We start from the raw sequence: 20,245 nt of genomic DNA, 5'->3' as shown, positions 1-20,245 counted from the left end.
GTATCAAAATGGACCTGCTGACCCTCACCTGTCAGAATATCCTGTGCCAGCTCCAAAACATCCTTGACCGTGGCACCAGAGAGGCAACTCACATCCTGAAGTCTTGCTCTTAGCCGCAGAAATGCCCATCGGTGCCCCTGACTATAGAGTCCCCTATCACCACTGCTTGTCTCATCTTTGACCTTCCTTGCTGTACATTAGTGCCAATCATGGTGTGACTGATCTGGCTGCTGCTATTGCTTTCTCCTGAGAGGCCGTCACCCCCAACAGTATCCAAAGTGGTATACTTGTTTGAGAGAGGAATAACCATTGGTGATTCCTGCACTGCGTCCCTGCCCCTATATCTGGGTGAAACTTTGATGTAATCACATCATCTGTACAACTTCCTGCCTCCTGGTTGCTCCTCAGTGAGTCCAACTGCCACTAATGCCAATCCCTGCAATCTGAGAGGAGCTGCAGGTGGACACACTTACTGCAGGCATGTTTTTTTAAATCCAGTAGTTACTAGAGAGATAGTAATGACAGTTAGTGAAGTGGTATCATCCTTTTGTGAGATCAGACTGCAGGGATTGAAATGAGTTACCGTTGGACTCACTGAGGGCCATACGGGAGACAGGAAGTTGTATAGATGGTGTGATCACATCAAAGATTCACCCAGATATTGGGCAGGCAGGAGCGGCTATTCCCCTCTCAAATAAGTGTACCATTTTGGGTGACTGTTGAGGGGAGGGGAGTGTTGTGGTCTCTCAGAGGAACACAGCAATAGATTGTTTATTTATTCTCATGTTACTCATCATTAAATCCAGGCTGACTTTGCTAATACAAAAAAAATGAGTAGCAAACTGAACTACATACATTCCAGAAGTTCAGAGCTTTTATTGCTTTGTTTGATTGGTTTTTCCCAATTTTAGTGCAAATTAAAATTTGTCATTAAAAGGAGTTGCTAATCCTCCTGGATTGCCTAAGGATCTACAGGAATCAAATTGAAATCTCCAAAAATCTCAGGGATGAAACAGAAGATTTCTTACCTAATGATTTAGAATTACTCAAATTCAAAATACAGATTCTGGAAATGTGGAATAAAAACAGAAAAGGCTAGAAATATTCAGCAAGCCTGGCAGCATCTGTTTAGCAAATGCTCACTTCATCATTACTATTGTAGTTAATTCTTACATTATTATTTTGCATTATTTTCTAGTACTTGCCAATCGGGGATTATAAATTGCACCACAAAGGACTGCAGAAAGCTTTGTTTCGCCTATGGAGAGTCACAATATGTTCTTTATGATAACATTTGGTTGGAATATGAAAGTAACAATTGTGAAATACTGCTGACTGAAGTAAGCACCTTACAATCGTTCATAATGTTGCCTTTAAGAGGAAATGAGGGATCAGGTGAGGGAAAATTTGATAAAGAGGGAGGATAAGATAAGAGGGCAAAGTAGTAAGAGGTGAATTGATAATCTGAGCGTGGCAGAAAGGGACAAAGAGTGCAAACTAAAGAGTGTGTCAACAAATAAAGCTAGAGATTGTGAAAATGATCAGAAGACAGAATTAAGGGCTCTTGATCTGAATGATAATTACATTTGCAACAAGGTAGACAAAAGTAAATAGGAAGATCTCATGCCATTATGAAGGTATGCTATCAGGGTGAACAAAAGTGGGAAATGAATGACGAAGTTACTCCATCTTTAGGAAGGGTGTACAAAAAATCAAATTATAAATGATAAGTGTTGTAAATAATTGATGAGTATATTAAGATATTAAGGGAGAGAGGATGTTTGATCATGGTGTAGGATCTGTTTAGGTGGAGCTAGAAAACATCAAAGGCGCAGCAAACATGTTGTTGATTGCCAAAATGTGATTGTCATCTTAGTCATGCTATAACTCAGAAAATTAGAGATGCATGTAACAAGGATAATACAGTCTTCTTGGGAACTTAGATCTATGTATAGACTGGGTAAAACTAGTCAGAGCTAATACTGTTGAGGATATATTCCTGGAATGAATACAAGATGGCTTTTCATAATAGTTTGTTGAGGAACCAAAAAGAGAATGTGCAATTTCTTTCCAGTGTTGTGCAATGATAAAAACTAATTAATGATGCTGGAAATTAGAAACAAAATCAGAAATTTCTGGAAAAGTTCAGGCAACATTTGTGGAGAGAAAGCAGAGTTAACTATTTGGGTCCAGTGACCCTTCTTCAGAACTAATTAATAAGGTCATTTTAAAGGAACCTATGAAGAAGAGAGACTATTATATGATGGAGATTTGCCAAAATTTTGACTAATGCAGTTCAATCCAAAATTAAGTTCTAAAGTCTAAATTTATCAGTGAGGTGATGAAAGATCTCATCAACAGCGCTATCAAGTAGCACCTGCTCAGTAAAAATTGGCTCACCGATTTCATTATAGCTTTGGTTCAAACATTGACAAAAATACTGAATTCTAGAGGTGGATGACAATGACAGCCCTTGATATCAAGGCCTTATTTTACTGGGTATAGTATCAATGAGCCCCAGCAAAACTGGAGTCAGTGGGAATCAGGAGGAAAGCTCTCCACTGGTTGGAGTTATACTTTTCACAATGGAAGGTGGTTGTGGCTATTTGAGGTCAGTCACCTCAGCCCCAGAACATCTCTGGAGAAGTTGCTCAGGATGGTGTTGTAGACCCAACCATCTTCAGCTGGTTCATCAATGACCTTTCCTTAGTCAGAAGTGGGGATGTTTGCCGGTGATTACACAACATTCAACATCTTTCATAATTCCTCTGATATGGAAGTAGTCCATATCCAAATGCAATTAAACCTGGACATTATCTAGGCTAAAAGGTGATTAGTAACACTCATACTGCACAAATGTCAGGCAATTATCATCTCCAATAAGAGACAACTAATTGGACTTAAAAGTAAGATAAATATCCAGGGCCAGATGAAACATATCCCAGGTTCTTGAGTGAGGCAAGGGAGGAAATTGAGGGGGTGCTTGCAAAAAGTATCAATTCCTCTTTAGCCAAGGACAGGTTCCACAGATTGGAGAACAGCCATTATTCAAGAAAGGGAGACAGACAGGAAGCTAAAAGAACACAGCAAACCAGGCAGCATCAGGAGTTGGAGAAATCGATGTTTCAGGTGTAACCCTTCTTCATTATTCAAGAGGGGAGCAAGGGATAAACCACAAAACCACAGGCTGGTCAATCTAATCCCTTGGTGACGGGGAAAATATTGGAAGCAATTCTGAGGGACATAATTAATCAGAGGTGTTTGGAGATACAGGGATTCATCAAGAACAGTCAGTACAGTTTTATTAAGGGGAAGCCATGTCTGACCAACTAGATTGAATTTTTTGAAGACATATCCAGGTGTATAGATGAGGGCAATGCTTTTGATGTAATCTACTTGGACTTCAGCAAGGCTTTTGAAAATGTCCTGGATTGGAAATTTATAGCAAAGGTATAAATGTCAATGGTATCCAAGGAATTTTGACAAATTAGGTCAGAATTAGGAGAGTGACAGGAAACAGAGGATGAGGATAGAGGGGTGTTTTTGTGATTGGAAGTCTGTGACAAGTGGGTCCCACATGGGTCAGTGTTGGAGCCCTTGTTGTTGCGGCTTATATTACATGTAGGGAATTGATCAGGTGATACAAATATTGGAGGGATAATATCAGTGAGGAGAATAGCCTTAGAAATGTAGCACCCTGGAAGGAACTGAGGATCAGAGAGATTTTGGTGTGCATGTACACCAGCCCCTTCTGGATCGATAGATAAAGTAGTTAAGAAGGCATATGATATACTTAGAATCATAGAATCACAGAGTACAAAAGAGGCCCTTTGATTCAAGACACACCCCTAGCTGCCCAATATTTGAATCCTGAATCTATCATCTCTGGTTGAAAACCCGGCATAGCCACTATAGGTGTAAGAGAAGATGTTTTGCCAATATTGCCTCCCCTCTGCCAAATTGCCCTCCATGCTTTAACAATATTGATAACTATTAGGTTATGACAATCTTCCCTAACTGTGCTCATTTTGTCCAAAAACAGCAAGCTAGTAAGGGGGTACCCTGCCGAGAGGTTTTGATATCTAACCATATTGAAAGAGGGTCCCCACAAGCCCAATCAGTCATGTAAGATAAAAGTGAGCTTAGTTGATAATTTTTAATGTCCGGAAGGTCCACGCCCTCCAATCTGTGAGGCAGTTGCTGTTTAGCTAATTTATTAAGGGACCGCTTACGATGCCAAATAAAAGAGCTGAACCAGCCATTCAGTCTCCTGAACTTTTGCTTATCGAAAATCAAGGGGAACATCTGTTTAGGGTATAACAAATGGGAAAGAATATTCATCTTAATAAGCACTATCCGACCTAACCATGAGACTGGAAGCGCCTCCCATCTTTGAAGGTCTTGTTTGATTTTGTCGAATAATTGAACAAAATTAGCTTCAAACAACCAATTAGGAACTGGAGTGATGAATATGCCCAAATACACAAAACCTCTCTGTGACCACTTAAATAGGAATCGATATTCACCCTCAAGACTTAGCACTTTCGTAAGACCACCCATAGGTATAGCCTCTGATTTTGCAAAATTAATGTTGTACCCGGAAAAGGTGCCAAACAAGTTAATGCATTGTATGAAGCGAGGCACCGAAACTGCTGTGTACAACAAAATCTTATGTATTTTTGACCCCACTTCTGGAACTGATATATTAAGATCCCTACAAATGTCCTCCGCCAATGGTCAAATCACCAATATAAAAAGCAATGGCGAAAGGGGACAGCCCTGCCAGCTGTCCCTAAAAATGTTAAAATTTCTTTATTGTACCCCATTGGTCATGACTGCAGTGAGATGGTCACTGTAGAGAACCTTTACCCATCTTATAAAGGCATCGCCCAAGCCAAACCGCTCCAGAGTATAAAAAAGCCACTCAACTCGGTCAAATGCCTTCTCTGCATCTAGAGAAATCACCAATCCCTGTATTGACTTTTGTTGACATGCTTGAATTACATTAAGCGGCCTCCTAACATTATTGGAAGGTCTGCGGCCCTTTATGATGTTGTCTGGACCTCTTTAACAAGAGATGGTAACACAGTCTCCAACATTAGTGCAAGGGTATTAGAGAGGATTTTGAAGTCCACATTTAAGAGTGAAATGGGCCTGTACAAAGCACAGTCCTCTAGCACCTTTCCTTTTTTAAGAATAAGTGAAATATTGGCCTCTCTCAGAGATGGCGGAAGATGATCATGACTGTTTGAGTTATTGAACATGTTGAGCATCAGACCAGACAATATGTTTATAAATTCCTTATAGAATTCGCTGGGAAGTCCATCAGGACCTGGCACCTTTCCACTCTGAAGCTGCTTCACAGCCTCCTGCACCTCTTGCTCTGAAAAAGGGGCATTGAGAAAAGACTCTTGTTCGGGGGTCACGCTCGGGAGCTCCAGATCCTTGAAAAAGGACTCCATTTTGGCCCGCCCCACTTCACAACCATCAGTAACTTAGAGTAAAATTTCTGGAATGTCACTTTAATCTTTTTGGAATTGCATGTTAGGTTCCCAGACCCTTCCCTGATCAACATAATGGCTTGAGGGGTGCTCCTTTTCCTGGCGAGATATGCTAGGTACTTGCCTGGCTTGTCACCATGCTCATATTACATTTGCTTTCTGAAAGTAAGTTCTTTCTTTGCTGTCTGCGTAAGCATGGATTTCATTGCAGACCGCAGCAGGGTATTCCTCTGTAGCTTGACAAATGAGGGCCTGTCAAAGTAAGCCTTCTCGGCTGCCTTCAACTGTGCTTCAAGGAGACGTTGCTGCTCACCCTTCTGCCGCTTCCTACTGGCAGAGTAAGAATTAACTAATCCCCGGCATAGACTTTGGCAGTTTCCCAAAGGATGGATGGGCTACTAACCGAGCCTGTGTTAGTGTCTAGGAATGCCCAAAATTCCCGAGAGAAGTACTCCACAAACTTATTATCCTTGAGGATAAAGGGATCCATTCGCCAGTGCCTTGGGCCTACTATAGCGTCCTTAATCTTAACCAACAGGTACACTGGGGCGTGATCAGAGATGGTAATATTACCAATCGTACAAGATGCCACCAAATCCAGGGTTGCCGCAGGAGTCAGAAAAAAATCAATCCTGGTGTGACATCTGTGTGGATACAGAAAAAACATAAAATCCCTGCCTGTAGGATGGAGATGCCTCCAGATGTCCACCAACCCTAACTCCACACACAGATCCACTAATTGTTTAGTTTGTACAGAGGGATCTGGGGGCATTTGGGCTACCTGTCTACTATGGGATCCATGAGACAAAATCTCCCCCTACAATGATATGCTGCAACTTGAGACTGATCAGTTTAGAGAATGCATCTACCAGAAATTTGAGGAGATGGGCTGAAAGGCAATAAACATTTGAAACACCATATTCTTCCCCTTTATCAGGGCTTTGAGAATGACAAACCTCCCGTGCATGTCTTTAACACACTGTAATAACTTAAATGGGAGCTTCCTCCTAGCCAATATAGCCACTCTCCTACTCCTGGTTTTAAAAGATGAAAAATTAACCCGATCAAAGTCATTCTGCTGTAGTTTCAAATGTTCTCTATCATCCAAGTGTGGCTCCAAAGCAATATCCAACTTTTCCTTTCTAAGACTCGAAAGTACCTTCGTCCTCTTAATTGGTAAGTGACTCACCTTGATGTTCCAGATGCATCATTTAATCAAGTCATTAGCCATAACCTTCTGCAGTAACATTTAGATTCCAGAGAGGAGGAACTTGAACCACAAATCGTCAAGCCTTTGTGTCGCAAGATCCATCGAACGTAAAACTACATAGACTAAAACCACTGCAATTAACAAACCTACAAAGCTATCAAAGACTATATACAACAAACTCCAAAAAATAAACTACCATATAAAAAGCCAACAAAGCTGAATAGGGGAACTCACCCCTGCCCAAAGGGAGCAACTACACATCCCAAAACCCAATTTCCCATCCCACTGCCAATACTGCAGCCTGGGCATTTAAATACCTGAACCGGGCATAAATTGCCATGTAAGTAGGCACCTAGCCATCCCAAACATTTTCCCTCCTCCTAGCTAGAGCCACACCACAAACATAAGCAGAAAAGAAAGAAAATACATCATGGAATAGCAATATGAATAAAAAAAAATTGAAAGAGAAAGGTAGGTACCCCACCCATCCTTTGGTATAACTTAATTTAGAAATTGAAAATACCCAACTCAACCGCCGCCAAGCAGAGTGTGGACCAGATTATTACCAATAAAAAAGATAGGAAAAGAAAGCCCCAACTGGACTTCCTCCTTTTTTAAAAAAGAGAAAACACAGACATACCCAAACAACACTACTATTTATATATACTAAATTGTTCAGATTAAGTTAATTTGTCCACAAAGTCTCTTGCCTTTTCCAACTAGTCAAAGAGATATACAAATCCACCTATGGTGATCTGAAGCACCACCGGACACCTCAGAGAGAACTGGATCCCAAGCTCCCTCAGTCTTCTCTTGACGCCATCATAGGATTTTCTTTTCTGTGGCAATGAGTTTCACAGATTCACCACTCTCTGACTAAAGAAAGTTCTCCTTATCTCGAAGGGCACAGCCTTCGTGTTAGGAAAGAAGATGAGAGAATTCTTTAGCCAGAGAGTGAGAAGTCTTGGAAGAATATGATCTTAGAGCCCTCATAAACTAGGGCCTTCAGATCCTTCTCTGGATTCTGGAAGCTTCCACAATTCTCTCCTTATCTCTATAATGATGAAACCTCACCAAGATGGGATTAGGATGTTGATCCAGACCTGACCTCTGCACCGTGACCCGGTGAGCGCTCTTGATCTTCAAGCCTGTCTTTCTAGCCTCCAAGTTAAGGAATTTCGGCAACCAGTCCTCAATAAATTCCGCCAGCCACTTACCTTCTGGCAGACCAACGATCCAAATATTTTTTCTCCTGTCCCTGTTCTCGAGGTCATCAACTTGGTCACACAAATTACAGACCTGCTTCTCCAGGGCTTGGATCCTACTCTTGGAGGAACCGGTATCAGCTTCCACCACTACAACTTTGTGTTCTACCTCATCCGTCCTTTCCTCCAGAACTCCCATCTGCTGTTCATGCTTCTGTAGTATGATAGAGATCGGGGTCAGCTTCTCCTCTATCTGCTTACCCAACATCTCACAAGAGTTCGTGACCTCCTTTGCTAGGGCCTAGTAAGAAATCAAATCCAAGGATCCTACAGGCTGGGCCAGAGGCCCGGCATCGGATACTCCTCCCTTCTTCGGCACCCCTGGACGGCAAAAACTGAGGTAAGTTGATTTTTAACAGTTTCCTGGGACTCCACAACCTTTCCAGAGTATCAGAATATCATAGTGGTCCGGTTAGGGCAGGTTAAAAGTTGTCCCACGTGCACTGCAGTGCGGAGCTCTTCAATGCGATCTTCCTGGATCGCTGCCATCTTGGATCCCCCTTCACATCACTTTAAATAGAATCTATAAGATCACAAAACATAGGAACAGAATTTAGGCCATTCGGCCCATCAGGTCTGCTCCGCTATTCAATCATGGCTGATAAGTTTCTCAACCCCATTCTCCCACTTGCTCTCCATAACCTATGATTCCCTTGACAATCAAGAACCTATCTCTCCCAGTCTTATCTATACTTAATGATGTGCCTCTACATCCTTCAGTGGCAATGAGTTCCATAGCTTCACCACTCTCTGGCTGACGAGTTTCCTCATCTCTGTTCTAAAGGGTCTTCCCTAACTCAAAGGCTGTGCCCTTGGAGATAAGGAGAAACATCTTCAGCCAGAGAGTGGTGAATCTGTGGAATTCATTGCCACAGAAGGCTGTGGAAACCTGGTCATTGAGTACAATTAAAACAGAAATAGATACGTTCTTGATTTCCAAGGGGATCAAAGGGGAGAAGGCGGGAGAATGGGGTTGAGAAGCCTATCAGCCATGATCCAACAACAGAGTAGTCTCAATGGGCTGAATGACCTAATTTCTGCTCCTATGTCTTGTGGTCTTATAATCCTTCTAAACTCTTCCTATTTATGGACCCATCCAGATACCTTTTAAATGTTGTAATTATACCAGCCTCCATCACATCCTTTGGAAGTTCATTCCATTCCTCTGTGTGAAAAAGTTGTCCCTCAGGTCCCTTCTAAATCTTTCCCCTCTTGTCTAATTTTAGACTCCCCTAGCCTGGGAAAAAGGCCTGGTTATTCACCCTATCCATGCAACTCATCATTTTATAAACTTCTATCACGTCACCCCTCAGCCTCTGACACTCCAGGGAAAACAGTCCCAGTCTATTCAGCCTCTCCCTATAGTTCAAACCCTCCAAACCCGGCAACATCCTGGTATATCTTTTCTGAACCCTTGCAAGTTTAACGACATCCTTCCTGTGGCAAGGAGACGAGAACTGAATGCAGTATTCCACAAGTGGCCTAACCAATATCCTGTACAACTGCATCATGACATCCCAACTCCTATACTCAATACATTGATCAATGAAGGCAAGCGTACCAAATGCTGCCTTCACTACGCTATCTACCCGTGACTCCACCTTCAAGGGACTAGCTATGCCCCTCTTGTTCTTTTCTCTTTTATGAACAGGAACTGCTCTTCTTTATCTACTCTATCCAGCCAGCTCATGATTTTGTAAACATCAAACAAATATCCTCTCAGACTTCTTCTCTCCAAGGAAAAGAGTCCCAAATTTTTCAAATACCCAAAGAACTGCAGATGCTGGAAATCAGAAACAAAATTAGAAATTACTGGAAAAAGGTCAGCAGATCTGGCAGCATGTGTGGAGAGAAAGCAGAGTTAATATTTTGGGTCCAGTGACTCTCCTTCAGAACAGGATCCTTCTTCCTTCTCAAAGACCGTACAATGTGCACCTCAGCCAACATTGATCTGGACAAAAGTGTCTGCAAAATATTGGTAGGTTTTTCTCTCTTTTTCATTCTGACAGGCCTGCTGCATCAGATGCCAGGTAATGTGTCCTTCAAGACTCAGCGAATTCAGTCAGTGGTAGTGCCACCAAACTATTCTAGGTGATGGGCATTAAAGTTTCCCACTAGAGTACATTTTGTGCTCTTTCCATCCTCAATGCTTTCTCCAGTTGGCTTTAACATGATGAAGAACTGATTCAGTTGCTGAGGGGAATATGGTGTATAAGTAACCAGATGGAGGCTTCCTTGCCTGTGTTTGATTTGTTGCCATGAGACATCATGGAGAGGACTTCCATGGCAACTTCCTTCTGACTGTACGCCACTATGCTGCCATCTCTGCTTGGTCTGTCCTATAGGTTGAAAAGTACATAGGGTTGGTGATAATGTTAACTGGCACTTACCTCCAAGGTATACTTCGATGTTTATCCCTATTTTTGGCTGTTTACTGATTGGTCTGATGGACTAATTTAGCACAGAGCCCCAGATATTAGTAAGGAGGATGTTGATGGATCCTTTGTTAATTATAGCACATGGCTCAATGTCTGGTGGTCTGCCATTTTCAATTTTTTTTTTCTAATCAGTCTATTCAGAAGTGTCATTATACACTCCGGGAGTAGACGGGACTTGAAGCCAGGCCTCATGGTTCAGAGGCAGGGATACTACCTATGTCATTTTTTTCTTTATTGATATTCTGTAGCTGTTTAATACAGCTGACTGAACTTGATTAACCATTTCAGAAAGCCTTTGTTACATGTTTCTTGAGTATTGGTCCAACAATGTCATGACTATGTCCCTTCGGATGCTGTTTTACATCCTATCTCTCTCTTCACGGTCCCTGTAAGCATCCTGTTTAGAAGATGATTCTCACTTGTATTGTCACATGTATTGTAGATATATCACAGGCACTCTTTTTCTGTTTCTCCTTTGTCTGTTTATTGGTCCTACACTTTCCCCTTTTGAAGAACTGTCTTCACTTAAACAAAGCCCATTGTTCAATTCCAGTTTTGTCTGTCAATCTTTATTTCCAGTTTGTCTCAGCCAGAAATGTTCTCTTCTGATTGAAATTGAACTCCCACAATTAATTATTTTCATTCTTTTAGGATTACTTCTTGGCAGACCAGGAGGAGGGATCACTGGTATGGGGAAAAGACCTGGCTGGGGAGTGGGCCTCCCATGAGCTTGTTCCACCCATCACCAGCCTACATTGGGAATGCTGCTAGGTTAAATGCTGGTTAAATGCCAACAGCATAGGATGAGGTCCATGATTATCGTTAACTGATCATTATTATGTGCTAAAAAAAATCTCAAGACATAGGTAGCATACCTGACTCTCTGTACCCGTAAACTCCTTGTCAGGAGGCAATAAACTCTATCTTGTTATTCTTCATTAACATTATCATCCCATTTTTTTTCCTTCCTAACTTTCCTGGACACTTTGTATCCTGGAATACTTTGTGCACAATCCTGTTCTTTCTGAGAGCCAGGTTGCATTATCACAAGAATATGATATTGCCATATTGCTACCTATGGCTCCAGCTTACTAACCTTATTTACCACATCCTTACATGCACTGTGGAACCTCTCTTGTTATCTATTTCTCCCTATTATTTGTGCACCTATTTTTCCTCTACAATGTTATATTCTGCTTCCCAGCGTATTAGCAATTTATTTGAAACCCCTTCCTAGCAAGCAAACCACTGCAAGGACATTGAGTTCTGTTCAGGTGCATTTCACCCATGCCTTCTGTGTTCACCTACGTGCCCCTCCCTTTTTGGAGTGGCATGCAACTGAAGAGATGTCAGTTGTTGCTGGCATTGATATTGCTGACTGTTGCTGCCTTCTTTTGGTATGAAGATTTGCTTTTGACAAGGTCTTTTTAATTGCTTTTTAATTGTATTTGCCTTTTGTTTTTATTCTGCTTTGTTAGTCACTGCCACATGCCACTAAAATACCCTTCAGAGTTGGAGTGAAAAATGTGTGCAATCGTTTTGGAGGATCCATCTGCAGAAAGCTTATTAACATTACAGTTGGAGGTGATTCTCTAATACTGGATAATGTGGATAAGGTAAGCAGAATGTATCCACATGAAAAGAAAGCAAATCTGTGTCACGTAACTCTGAAATTAAAACAGAAAACTATAGTGATATGCATTAGATTCACCAGCATAGTTTCATTGAACTACACAGTACAGAAGAGGCTCTTTATCCCATCCAGTCAATACTGCCAAAAAGACATTAATACCTAGTCCCACTTCCCCACAAAGCATTGAAAGTTATGACATTTCAATTACACATCCAAATACTTTTTGAAGGTTGTGAGATTTTCCTCCTCAACTATCCTGCCAGGCAGTGCAATCCAACCCTCACCACCCTCTGCGTGAAACAGGATTTTCTCAAACCTCCAGCCTTTTACTTTAAAATTATGGCCCCTTTTTTAAAAAATAACTTTTGACTAGAGGGAACAGCTGTTTTTTATTCACCTTGTCCATGCACCTTACGTACCTATACCCCTTTATGAGGTCAACTCTCAGCCTTTTCTGCTTCACAGAAAGCAACCCGAGCTTATCCAGCCTCCATCCCAAACAACATCTTGGTGAGTCCCCTCTGCGCTCCCTCCAGTGCAATCACCTTCTTCCTGTAGTGTGAGGACTAGAACTGCGCACACCACTCCAGCTGTGGCCTGACCAAAATCCTGTACAGCTCCATCATGACCTCCATGATCTTTTAATCTATGCCACGACTGAAAAAGGCAAGTGCCTCATGCTTTCTGACTGACCTCATTAACCTGTTCTGCCATCTTCAGGCCTCTATGGACAAGCATACCAAGACCCGTTTGTTCCTTCTTGCCATTCATTGAGTGCTTCTTGTCTTGTTCCTTTTTTGAAAGTATGTCACTTCACAGTTTTGTGAATAAACAGAATAACTTTATTGAATAGAATCCTGCAATGTGGAAGCAGGCCATTTGGTCCATCGAGTCCACACTAACCCTCCAAAGAGCATCCCACCAGACGCACCCCCACCTCTCTACCCAGTCCCTGTAACCCTGCATTTCCCATACCTTGTACACCTCTATCAAGTCACCTCTCTTCCTTCTCTCCAATGACAAAAGCCCTAGCTCACTCACTCTCTCTTCATAAGACAAACCCTCCAATCCAGGCATCCTGGTAAATCTCCTCTGCACCCTCTCTAATGCATGATTAGATTAGATTCCCTACAGTGTGGAAACAGACCCTTCGGCCCAACAAGTCTACACCGACCCTTCAAAGAGTAGCCACCCAGACCCATTTACCCCTGACTAATGTACCTAACACTATGGGCAATTTAGCATGGCCAATTCACCTAACCTGTACATCTTTGGATTGTGGGAGGAAACCAGAGCAAACCCACGTAGACATGGGAAGAATGTGCAGCCTCCACAGACAGTCACCCAAGGTGGGAATCGAACCCGGGTCCCTGGCGCTGTGAGGCAGCAGTGCTAGCCACTGTGCTGCCTCTATATCCTTCCAATAATGAAGCAACCAGAACTGGGCACAATATTCCAAGTGTTGTCTAAGCAGGGTTTTATAGAGCTGCAGCAAAACCTCACAGCTCTTAAACTCAATCCCCCTGCTAATTAAAGTCAAAACACCATATGCCTTCTTAACAACCCTATCAACTTGGGTGGCAACTTTGAGGGATCTATATCCATGGATCACACAATTCTTCCACACTGCCATAATCCTGCCATTAATCCCATATTCAGCATTCAAATTCGACCTTCCAAAATGAATGACTTTGCATTTATCTGGATTGAACTCCAACTGCCACTTTTCAGCCCAGCTCTGCATCCTGTCTATGTCATGTTGTAGCCTGCAACAGCCCTCGACACTACCTTCAACACCACTGAACTTTGCATCATCAGCAAACTTACTAACCCACCCTTCCACTTTTTCATCCAAGTCATTTATAAAAACTAATAAGAGCAGAGGCCCAAGACCATATCTCTGCAGGACACCACTGATCACCGACCTCCAGGCAGAATACTTTCCATCTACTACCACTCGCTGTCTTCTTTCAGTCAGCCAATTCTGTATCGAGACTGCCAGATTTCCCTGTATCCCATACCTCCTAACTTTCTGAATAGACCTACTTTGGAAAACCTCATCAAATGCCTTACTGAAATCTATGTACACCACATCCTTGACCTTTGTCAACTTTTCTCATCACATCCTCAAAGACCTCAGTAAGGCTTGTGCGGCATGACCTGCCCCTCACAAAGCCATTCTGACTATCTTTAATCAAACTATTTTTTTCCAAATTGTCATAAATTCTATCTCTCAGAATCCTTTCAGTACCTTGCTTACCACAGACGTAAGACTGACTGGTCAGTAATTCTCAGGGATTACTCTGTTCCCTTTCTTGAACAGAAGAGCAACATTTAGCTCCCTCCAATCATCCACTACTACTTCTGTGCAGAGTGAGGATGCAAAGAGGCATAGCAATCTCATTCCTCGCTTCCTGTAGTAGCTTTGGATATATCTGGTCCAGCCCTGGGGACATATTTATCTTGATACTTACCAGAATTTCCAGCACATCCGCTTTCTTAATATCAATCTATTCAAGCCTATTGACCTGGTCCATGGTGTTCTCACTATCAACAAGGTCCCTTTCTCTTGTGAATACTGAAGCAAAACACTCATTCAGGGCCTCATTCAGGGCCTCCCTTACTTCTTCAGACTCCAAGCAAGTTCCCTCCACTATCCCTGATCAGCCCTACCTTCTCTCTGATCATTCTCCTATTCCTCACATAAGTGTAGAGTACCTTTGGATTTTCCCCAGTCCTACTCACCAAAGCTTCCTCATGCCACCTCCTAGCTCTTCTCAGTCCATTTTTGAGTTATTTTCTGGCGACCCTGTAATCCTGTAAAGCAGTGCCAGATCCTTGCTTCCTCAACCTTAAGTAAGCTTCCTTCTTCCTCTTGACGAGAAGCTCCTCTTCTCTCGTCATCCATGGCTCCTTCATCTTACCATTCTTTGCCTCTCTCAGTGGGACAAAGTTATCCAACACTCACAACAAATGCTCCTTAAGCAGCCTCCACATTTCTGTTGTGCACTTCCTGTAGAACAATTGGTCCCAATTTATACTCCACAGCTCCTGTCTAATAACAGTATAATTTCCCCTCCCCCAATTAAATACCTTCCCATACTGTTCTATGTTATTGTTGTACAGAGCCTTGGTAAGACTTCCTCTAGTGTATTATGCATAATTTTGATCCATTTATACGTAAAGAGATATACTTGGTAAACAGGGCGGTGCAAAGAAGATTCACTAAATTAACTCTTAGATGGCAGGACTGTTTTATCAAAGAGACTCAGTAAACTGGGTCTGTATTCTCTAGAGCTTTGAAGCATGAGATGAAATTTCATCAAAACTCAGAAAATTCTTATAAGAATCAATGAGGTAGATGTAGAGAAGGTTCCAGGCTGGTCAGTCTAAAACTAAGGGATATAATTTCAAGTTAATAGATTGTCCAATTAGGAATGCAATAAGGAGGAATTTCTTCACTCACAGGTTGATGCATCTTTGAAATTCTCTATGTCAGGGGATTTTGGAAGCTCAATCTTCTAGCAGACTCTAATGACAATGATGTACAGAAAGTGGAGCAGGCTCATCAGGTTGAATGTTGAATAGAACAGGATGATGAGTAACAAAAAGAACAGTACAACAAACATGTCAACTTAGCTCAGCCCCTGGAGGCAGGTTGCCATGAGCTAGTTGTATGCCTCTTTGTCCTGTCAGATCATAACCTTGTCATCTTGACATCCATTAGGATGCTCCTGTGTCATTTCAGTATCTTTAGCTTCAGCTTTTCCCTTAAGAAGAGTTGCTGCTCCTCCATCCCATCCTGTGCCAAGACATCCTCCTTTGCCAGATCAGCTTGTGAAGGGTGTTACAAACAACTATGATGTGGGACACCCTGTTTGGGCTGTACTGCATTGCACTACCTGGCCAGTCCAAGCATCTGAATCTCATCTTCAGGAAGTCTGCCCCACAACGGCCCTTTGGAAACATGTGCAGTGTTGCACCTCTCCTCAGCATTGGTCTCTGACTTTCTGAGACATGTCATGAGCCAAGTTTTGAGATGATAGCCTTTTTTGGCCAATCAGTCATTTCTGTATGTGTTGAAGTGAGTTTAAAGATGCTGAAGGTTATCTGTTTAGATTACAAGTAATCTGCATATTCATGGAGTGGAAGCCTTTGCTATTCAGGAACAGGAAGTAGCAGCAAACATAGTATAATAGTGGATACATTGGTGAAAATACTCTAAAATGCCCTGGATGCTGGAAAGGTTTCAGTAGATTGGAAAAATAATTATGTAAGACTCTTATTCAGAAATGAAGCGAGACAGAAAGTCAGAAACTACAGGCCAGTTAGTTTAACATGTGTCTTTGAGAAATTGTCAGAATCATTAGTAAGGAAGTAATGACAGGGCATTTGAAAGTCCAAATGCAATCCGTCAGATTCAATATTTTATGAAAAGTAAATCATGTTTCACTAATTTGCTAGAGTTCTTCAAAGATGTAACAAGCAAAGTGGATACTGGGGGTCTCTGGATGTTGTATGTCTGGACTTCTAGAAGGCAACTGATTAGATGCTGCACAAAAGGTTAATACACCAACTAAGTTCACACAGGGTTGGAGTCATTTGTTAGTTTGGAAAGAGAACTGGCTAACCAACAGAAAGCAGATAATCAGGATAATTGATTTGCGAAAGAATATAGATAGGTTAGGTGAATGGAGTTTAACGTGGAGAAGTTGAGGTTGTCTATTTTGGTTGGAAAAGTAAAAAGGCAAAATATATCAAATTTGAGAGAAATTCTGGTGCTTTGGTGCAGAGGGATCGAGGTGTCCTTTTGCATGCTTCTCAGACTAGCATGCATATACAGCAGGCTTAAAGAGCCAAATGGCATACTCCTACTCATAGCTTCTGTTTTTTATAAGGAGGGAATATTGAATTTTAGCATTTATTGTGAAAGAAATGGAGGGAAAAAAAAAATCAGGATGTGTTACTGCACTGTACAAGGCATCAGGGAGATTAGTGAGTATCGGGAGTACTGCACACAGTTTTGGTCCCCTTACATGAGGAAGGATGAAATTGCATGGGAGGCAGTTCAGAGAAGGTTCACGAGTTTAATTCCAAAGATAAAGGATTTGTCTTACGAAGAGACATTGAGCAGCTCAGACCAATACTCCCTAATATCTAATCGTTGTGTATAGATGCTAAAGGGGATTGATGAAGGAACCAGAGGGGATGTTTTCTCTTGTGGGGTAATCTAGAATGAGAGGTCATAATTTTAGGTTGACAGGTAGGAACTGATCGGTCCATCTTCCCATACATAGCAGTCAGTTTCCCTGCAGGGAGATTTAAGCAGATCACTCTTAATGTGGCCTTGGAATGATGATGGTGCTACCAGAAACCACCCCCACCTTGAACATTAGCTCCTGCTTCTGTGTGCAAAACTGGAATTAATGGAAATCGTAGGGAATACTCAACATTGATAAATTCAGGAAGTATGGGATACAGGGAGACATTAATCACCTCAAACTGTCTACCCCTCTTCCCCACACCAAACTCTCACCCTCACAACGCCTTTGCTCCAATCCCAACCTCACCATCAAATCAGCGGATAAAAGGGGTGCAGTGGTAGTTTGGCGCACTGACCTCTACACCACTGAAGCCAGATGCCAACTTGAAGATACCTCTTCCTACTGCCCCCTCAGCCATGACCCCACCCCCCCATCACCAAACCATCATCTCCCAGACCATACAGAACCTCATCACCTCAGGAGATCTCCCACCCCCAGCTTCCAACCTCGTAGTCCGGGAACCCCACACTGCCCGGTTCTGCCTCCTTCCCAAGATCCACAAGCCTGACCACCCTGGCCGATCCATTGTCTCAGCCTGCTCCTGTCCCACCGAACTCATCTCCACCTTGATATTGTCCTACCCCCCTAGTCCAGGAACTCCCACATACGTTCGAGATACCACCCATGCCCTCCACCTCCTCCAAGACTTCCGTTTCCCCAGCCCTCAACCTCCCATCTTCACTATGGACATCCAATCCCTCTACACCTCCATCCGCCATGACCAGGGCCTCCAAGCCCTCTGTTTCTTCCTCTCCCAACATCCTCAACAGTACCCTTCCACCGACACTCTCATTCGTTTGGCTGAACTGGTCCTCACCCTTAACAATTTCTCCTTCAAATCCTCCCACTTCCTCCAGACCAAAGAGGTAGCCATGGGCGCCCATATGAGCCCCAGCTATGCCTTTCTCTTTGTTGGCAACGTGTAACAGTCGATCTTCTGTAATTACACCGGCACCACTCCCCACCTCTTCCTCCGCTACATTGATGACTGCATTGGCGCCACCTCGTGCTCCCGCGAGGAGATTGAGCAATTCATCAACTTCACCAACACATTCCACCCTGACCTTAAATTTACCTGGACCATCTCTGACACCTCCCTCCCCTTCCTGGACCTCTCCATCTCCATTAATGATGACCGACTTGACACTGACAATTTTTTACAAACCCACCGACTCCCACAGCTACCTGGATTACACCTCTTCCCACCCTACCTCCTGCAAAAAATGCCATCCTGTGCTCCCAGGAGGACCAGTTCCATCACAGAACACATCAAATGGCCTCCTTCTTTAGAGATCGCAATTTCCCTTCCAACATGGTTGAAGATGCCCTCCAAAACAATTCATCCACATCCCGCACCTTTGCACTCAAACCGCACTCCTCCAACCGTAACAAGGACAGAACGCCCCCGGATCTCGCTTTCTACCCTACCAACCTTCACATTAACTGCACCATCCACCAACATTTCCGCCACCTCCAAACAGACCCCACCACCAGGGATATATTTCCCTCCCCACCCCTTCCGCCTTCTGCAAAGACCGTTCTCTCTGTGACTACCTGGTCAGATCCACGCCCCCCCAACAAACCACCCTCCCATCCTGGCACCCTCCCCTGCCACTGCAGGAATTGCAAAACCTGCGCCCACACCTCCTCCCTCACCACCATCTAAGGCCCCAAAGGAGCCTTCCACCTCCATCAAAGTTTCACCTGCACTTCCACCAATGTCATTTATTGTATCCGTTGCTACCGATGCGATCTCCTCTACATTGGGGAGACTGGACGCCTCCTCACAGAGTGCTTCAGGGAACATCTCCGGGACATCTGCAGCAATCAACCCCACTGCCCCGTGGCCCAACATTTCAATAGACAATAGGTGCAGGAGTAGGCCATTCTGCCCTTCGAGCCAGCACCACCATTCATTATGATCATGGCTGATCATCCTCAATCAGTATCCTTTTCCTGCCTTATCCCCATGATCCTTGATTCCACTATCCTTAAGAGCTCTATCCAACTCTTTCTTGAAAGTATCCAGAGACTTGGCCTCAACAGCCTTCTGGGACAGAGCATTCCATACACCCACCACTCTCTGGGTGAAGAAGTTTCTCCTCAACTCTGTTCTAAGTGTTCTACCCCTTATTTTTAAACTGTATCCTCTGGTTGGGACTCACCCATCAGCGGAAACATGCTTCCTGCCTCCAGAGTGTCCAATCCTTTAATAATCATATACGTCTCAATCAGATCCCCTCTCAGCCTTCTAAACTCAAGGGTATACAAGCCCAGCCACTCCAATCTTTTAGCATAAGATAGTCCCGCCATTCCGGGAATTGACCTCGTGAACCTACGCTGCACTCCCTCAATAGCCAGAATGTCTTTCCTCAAATTTGGAGACCAAAAGTGCGCACAATATTCCAGGTGTGGTCTCAGCAGGGCCCTGTACAGCTGCAGAAGGACCTCTTTGCTTCTATACTCAATTCTTGTTATGAAGGCCAGCATGCTATTAGCTTTCTTCACTGCCTGCTGTACCTGCATGCTTGTTTTCATTGACTGATGTACAAGAACGTGGTAAAAACAATGACTGCAGATGCTTGAAAGCAGATTCTGGATTAGTGGTGCTGGAAGAGCACAGTTGTTATGAAGGCCAGCATGCTATTAGCTTTCTTCACTGCCTGCTGTACCTGCATGCTTGTTTTCATTGACTGATGTACAAGAACGTGGTAAAAACAATGACTGCAGATGCTTGAAAGCAGATTCTGGATTAGTGGTGCTGGAAGAGCACAGCAGTTCAGGCAGCATCCAAGGAGCAGCGAAATCGATGTTTTGGGAAAAAGTCTTTCATCAGAGAGCCTGAAGCGTGGAGAGATAAGCTAGAGGAGGGTG

The 20,245-nt window shown here is 43.1% G+C and overlaps 1 protein-coding gene across 1 annotated transcript in view; it reads left to right on the top strand.

Moving 5' to 3' along the window:
* Window positions 1–20,245, top strand: part of LOC122539512 (otogelin-like protein) — a 248,549-nt gene that overhangs the window by 79,565 nt on the left and 148,739 nt on the right. The window contains exons 6-7 of the mRNA XM_043674458.1: window positions 1,199–1,340; window positions 11,893–12,030. Coding sequence (XP_043530393.1) covers window positions 1,199–1,340; window positions 11,893–12,030 — 280 coding nt within the window. The remainder of the gene's footprint in view (window positions 1–1,198; window positions 1,341–11,892; window positions 12,031–20,245) is intronic.

The sequence above is a fragment of the Chiloscyllium plagiosum genome, chromosome 2, assembly GCF_004010195.1.
Source record: "Chiloscyllium plagiosum isolate BGI_BamShark_2017 chromosome 2, ASM401019v2, whole genome shotgun sequence".
NCBI classification, from domain to species: Eukaryota; Metazoa; Chordata; class Chondrichthyes; order Orectolobiformes; family Hemiscylliidae; genus Chiloscyllium; species Chiloscyllium plagiosum.
The sequence above is the reverse complement of the archived record's forward strand: the minus strand, read 5'-3'. Positions and strand labels throughout refer to the sequence as shown.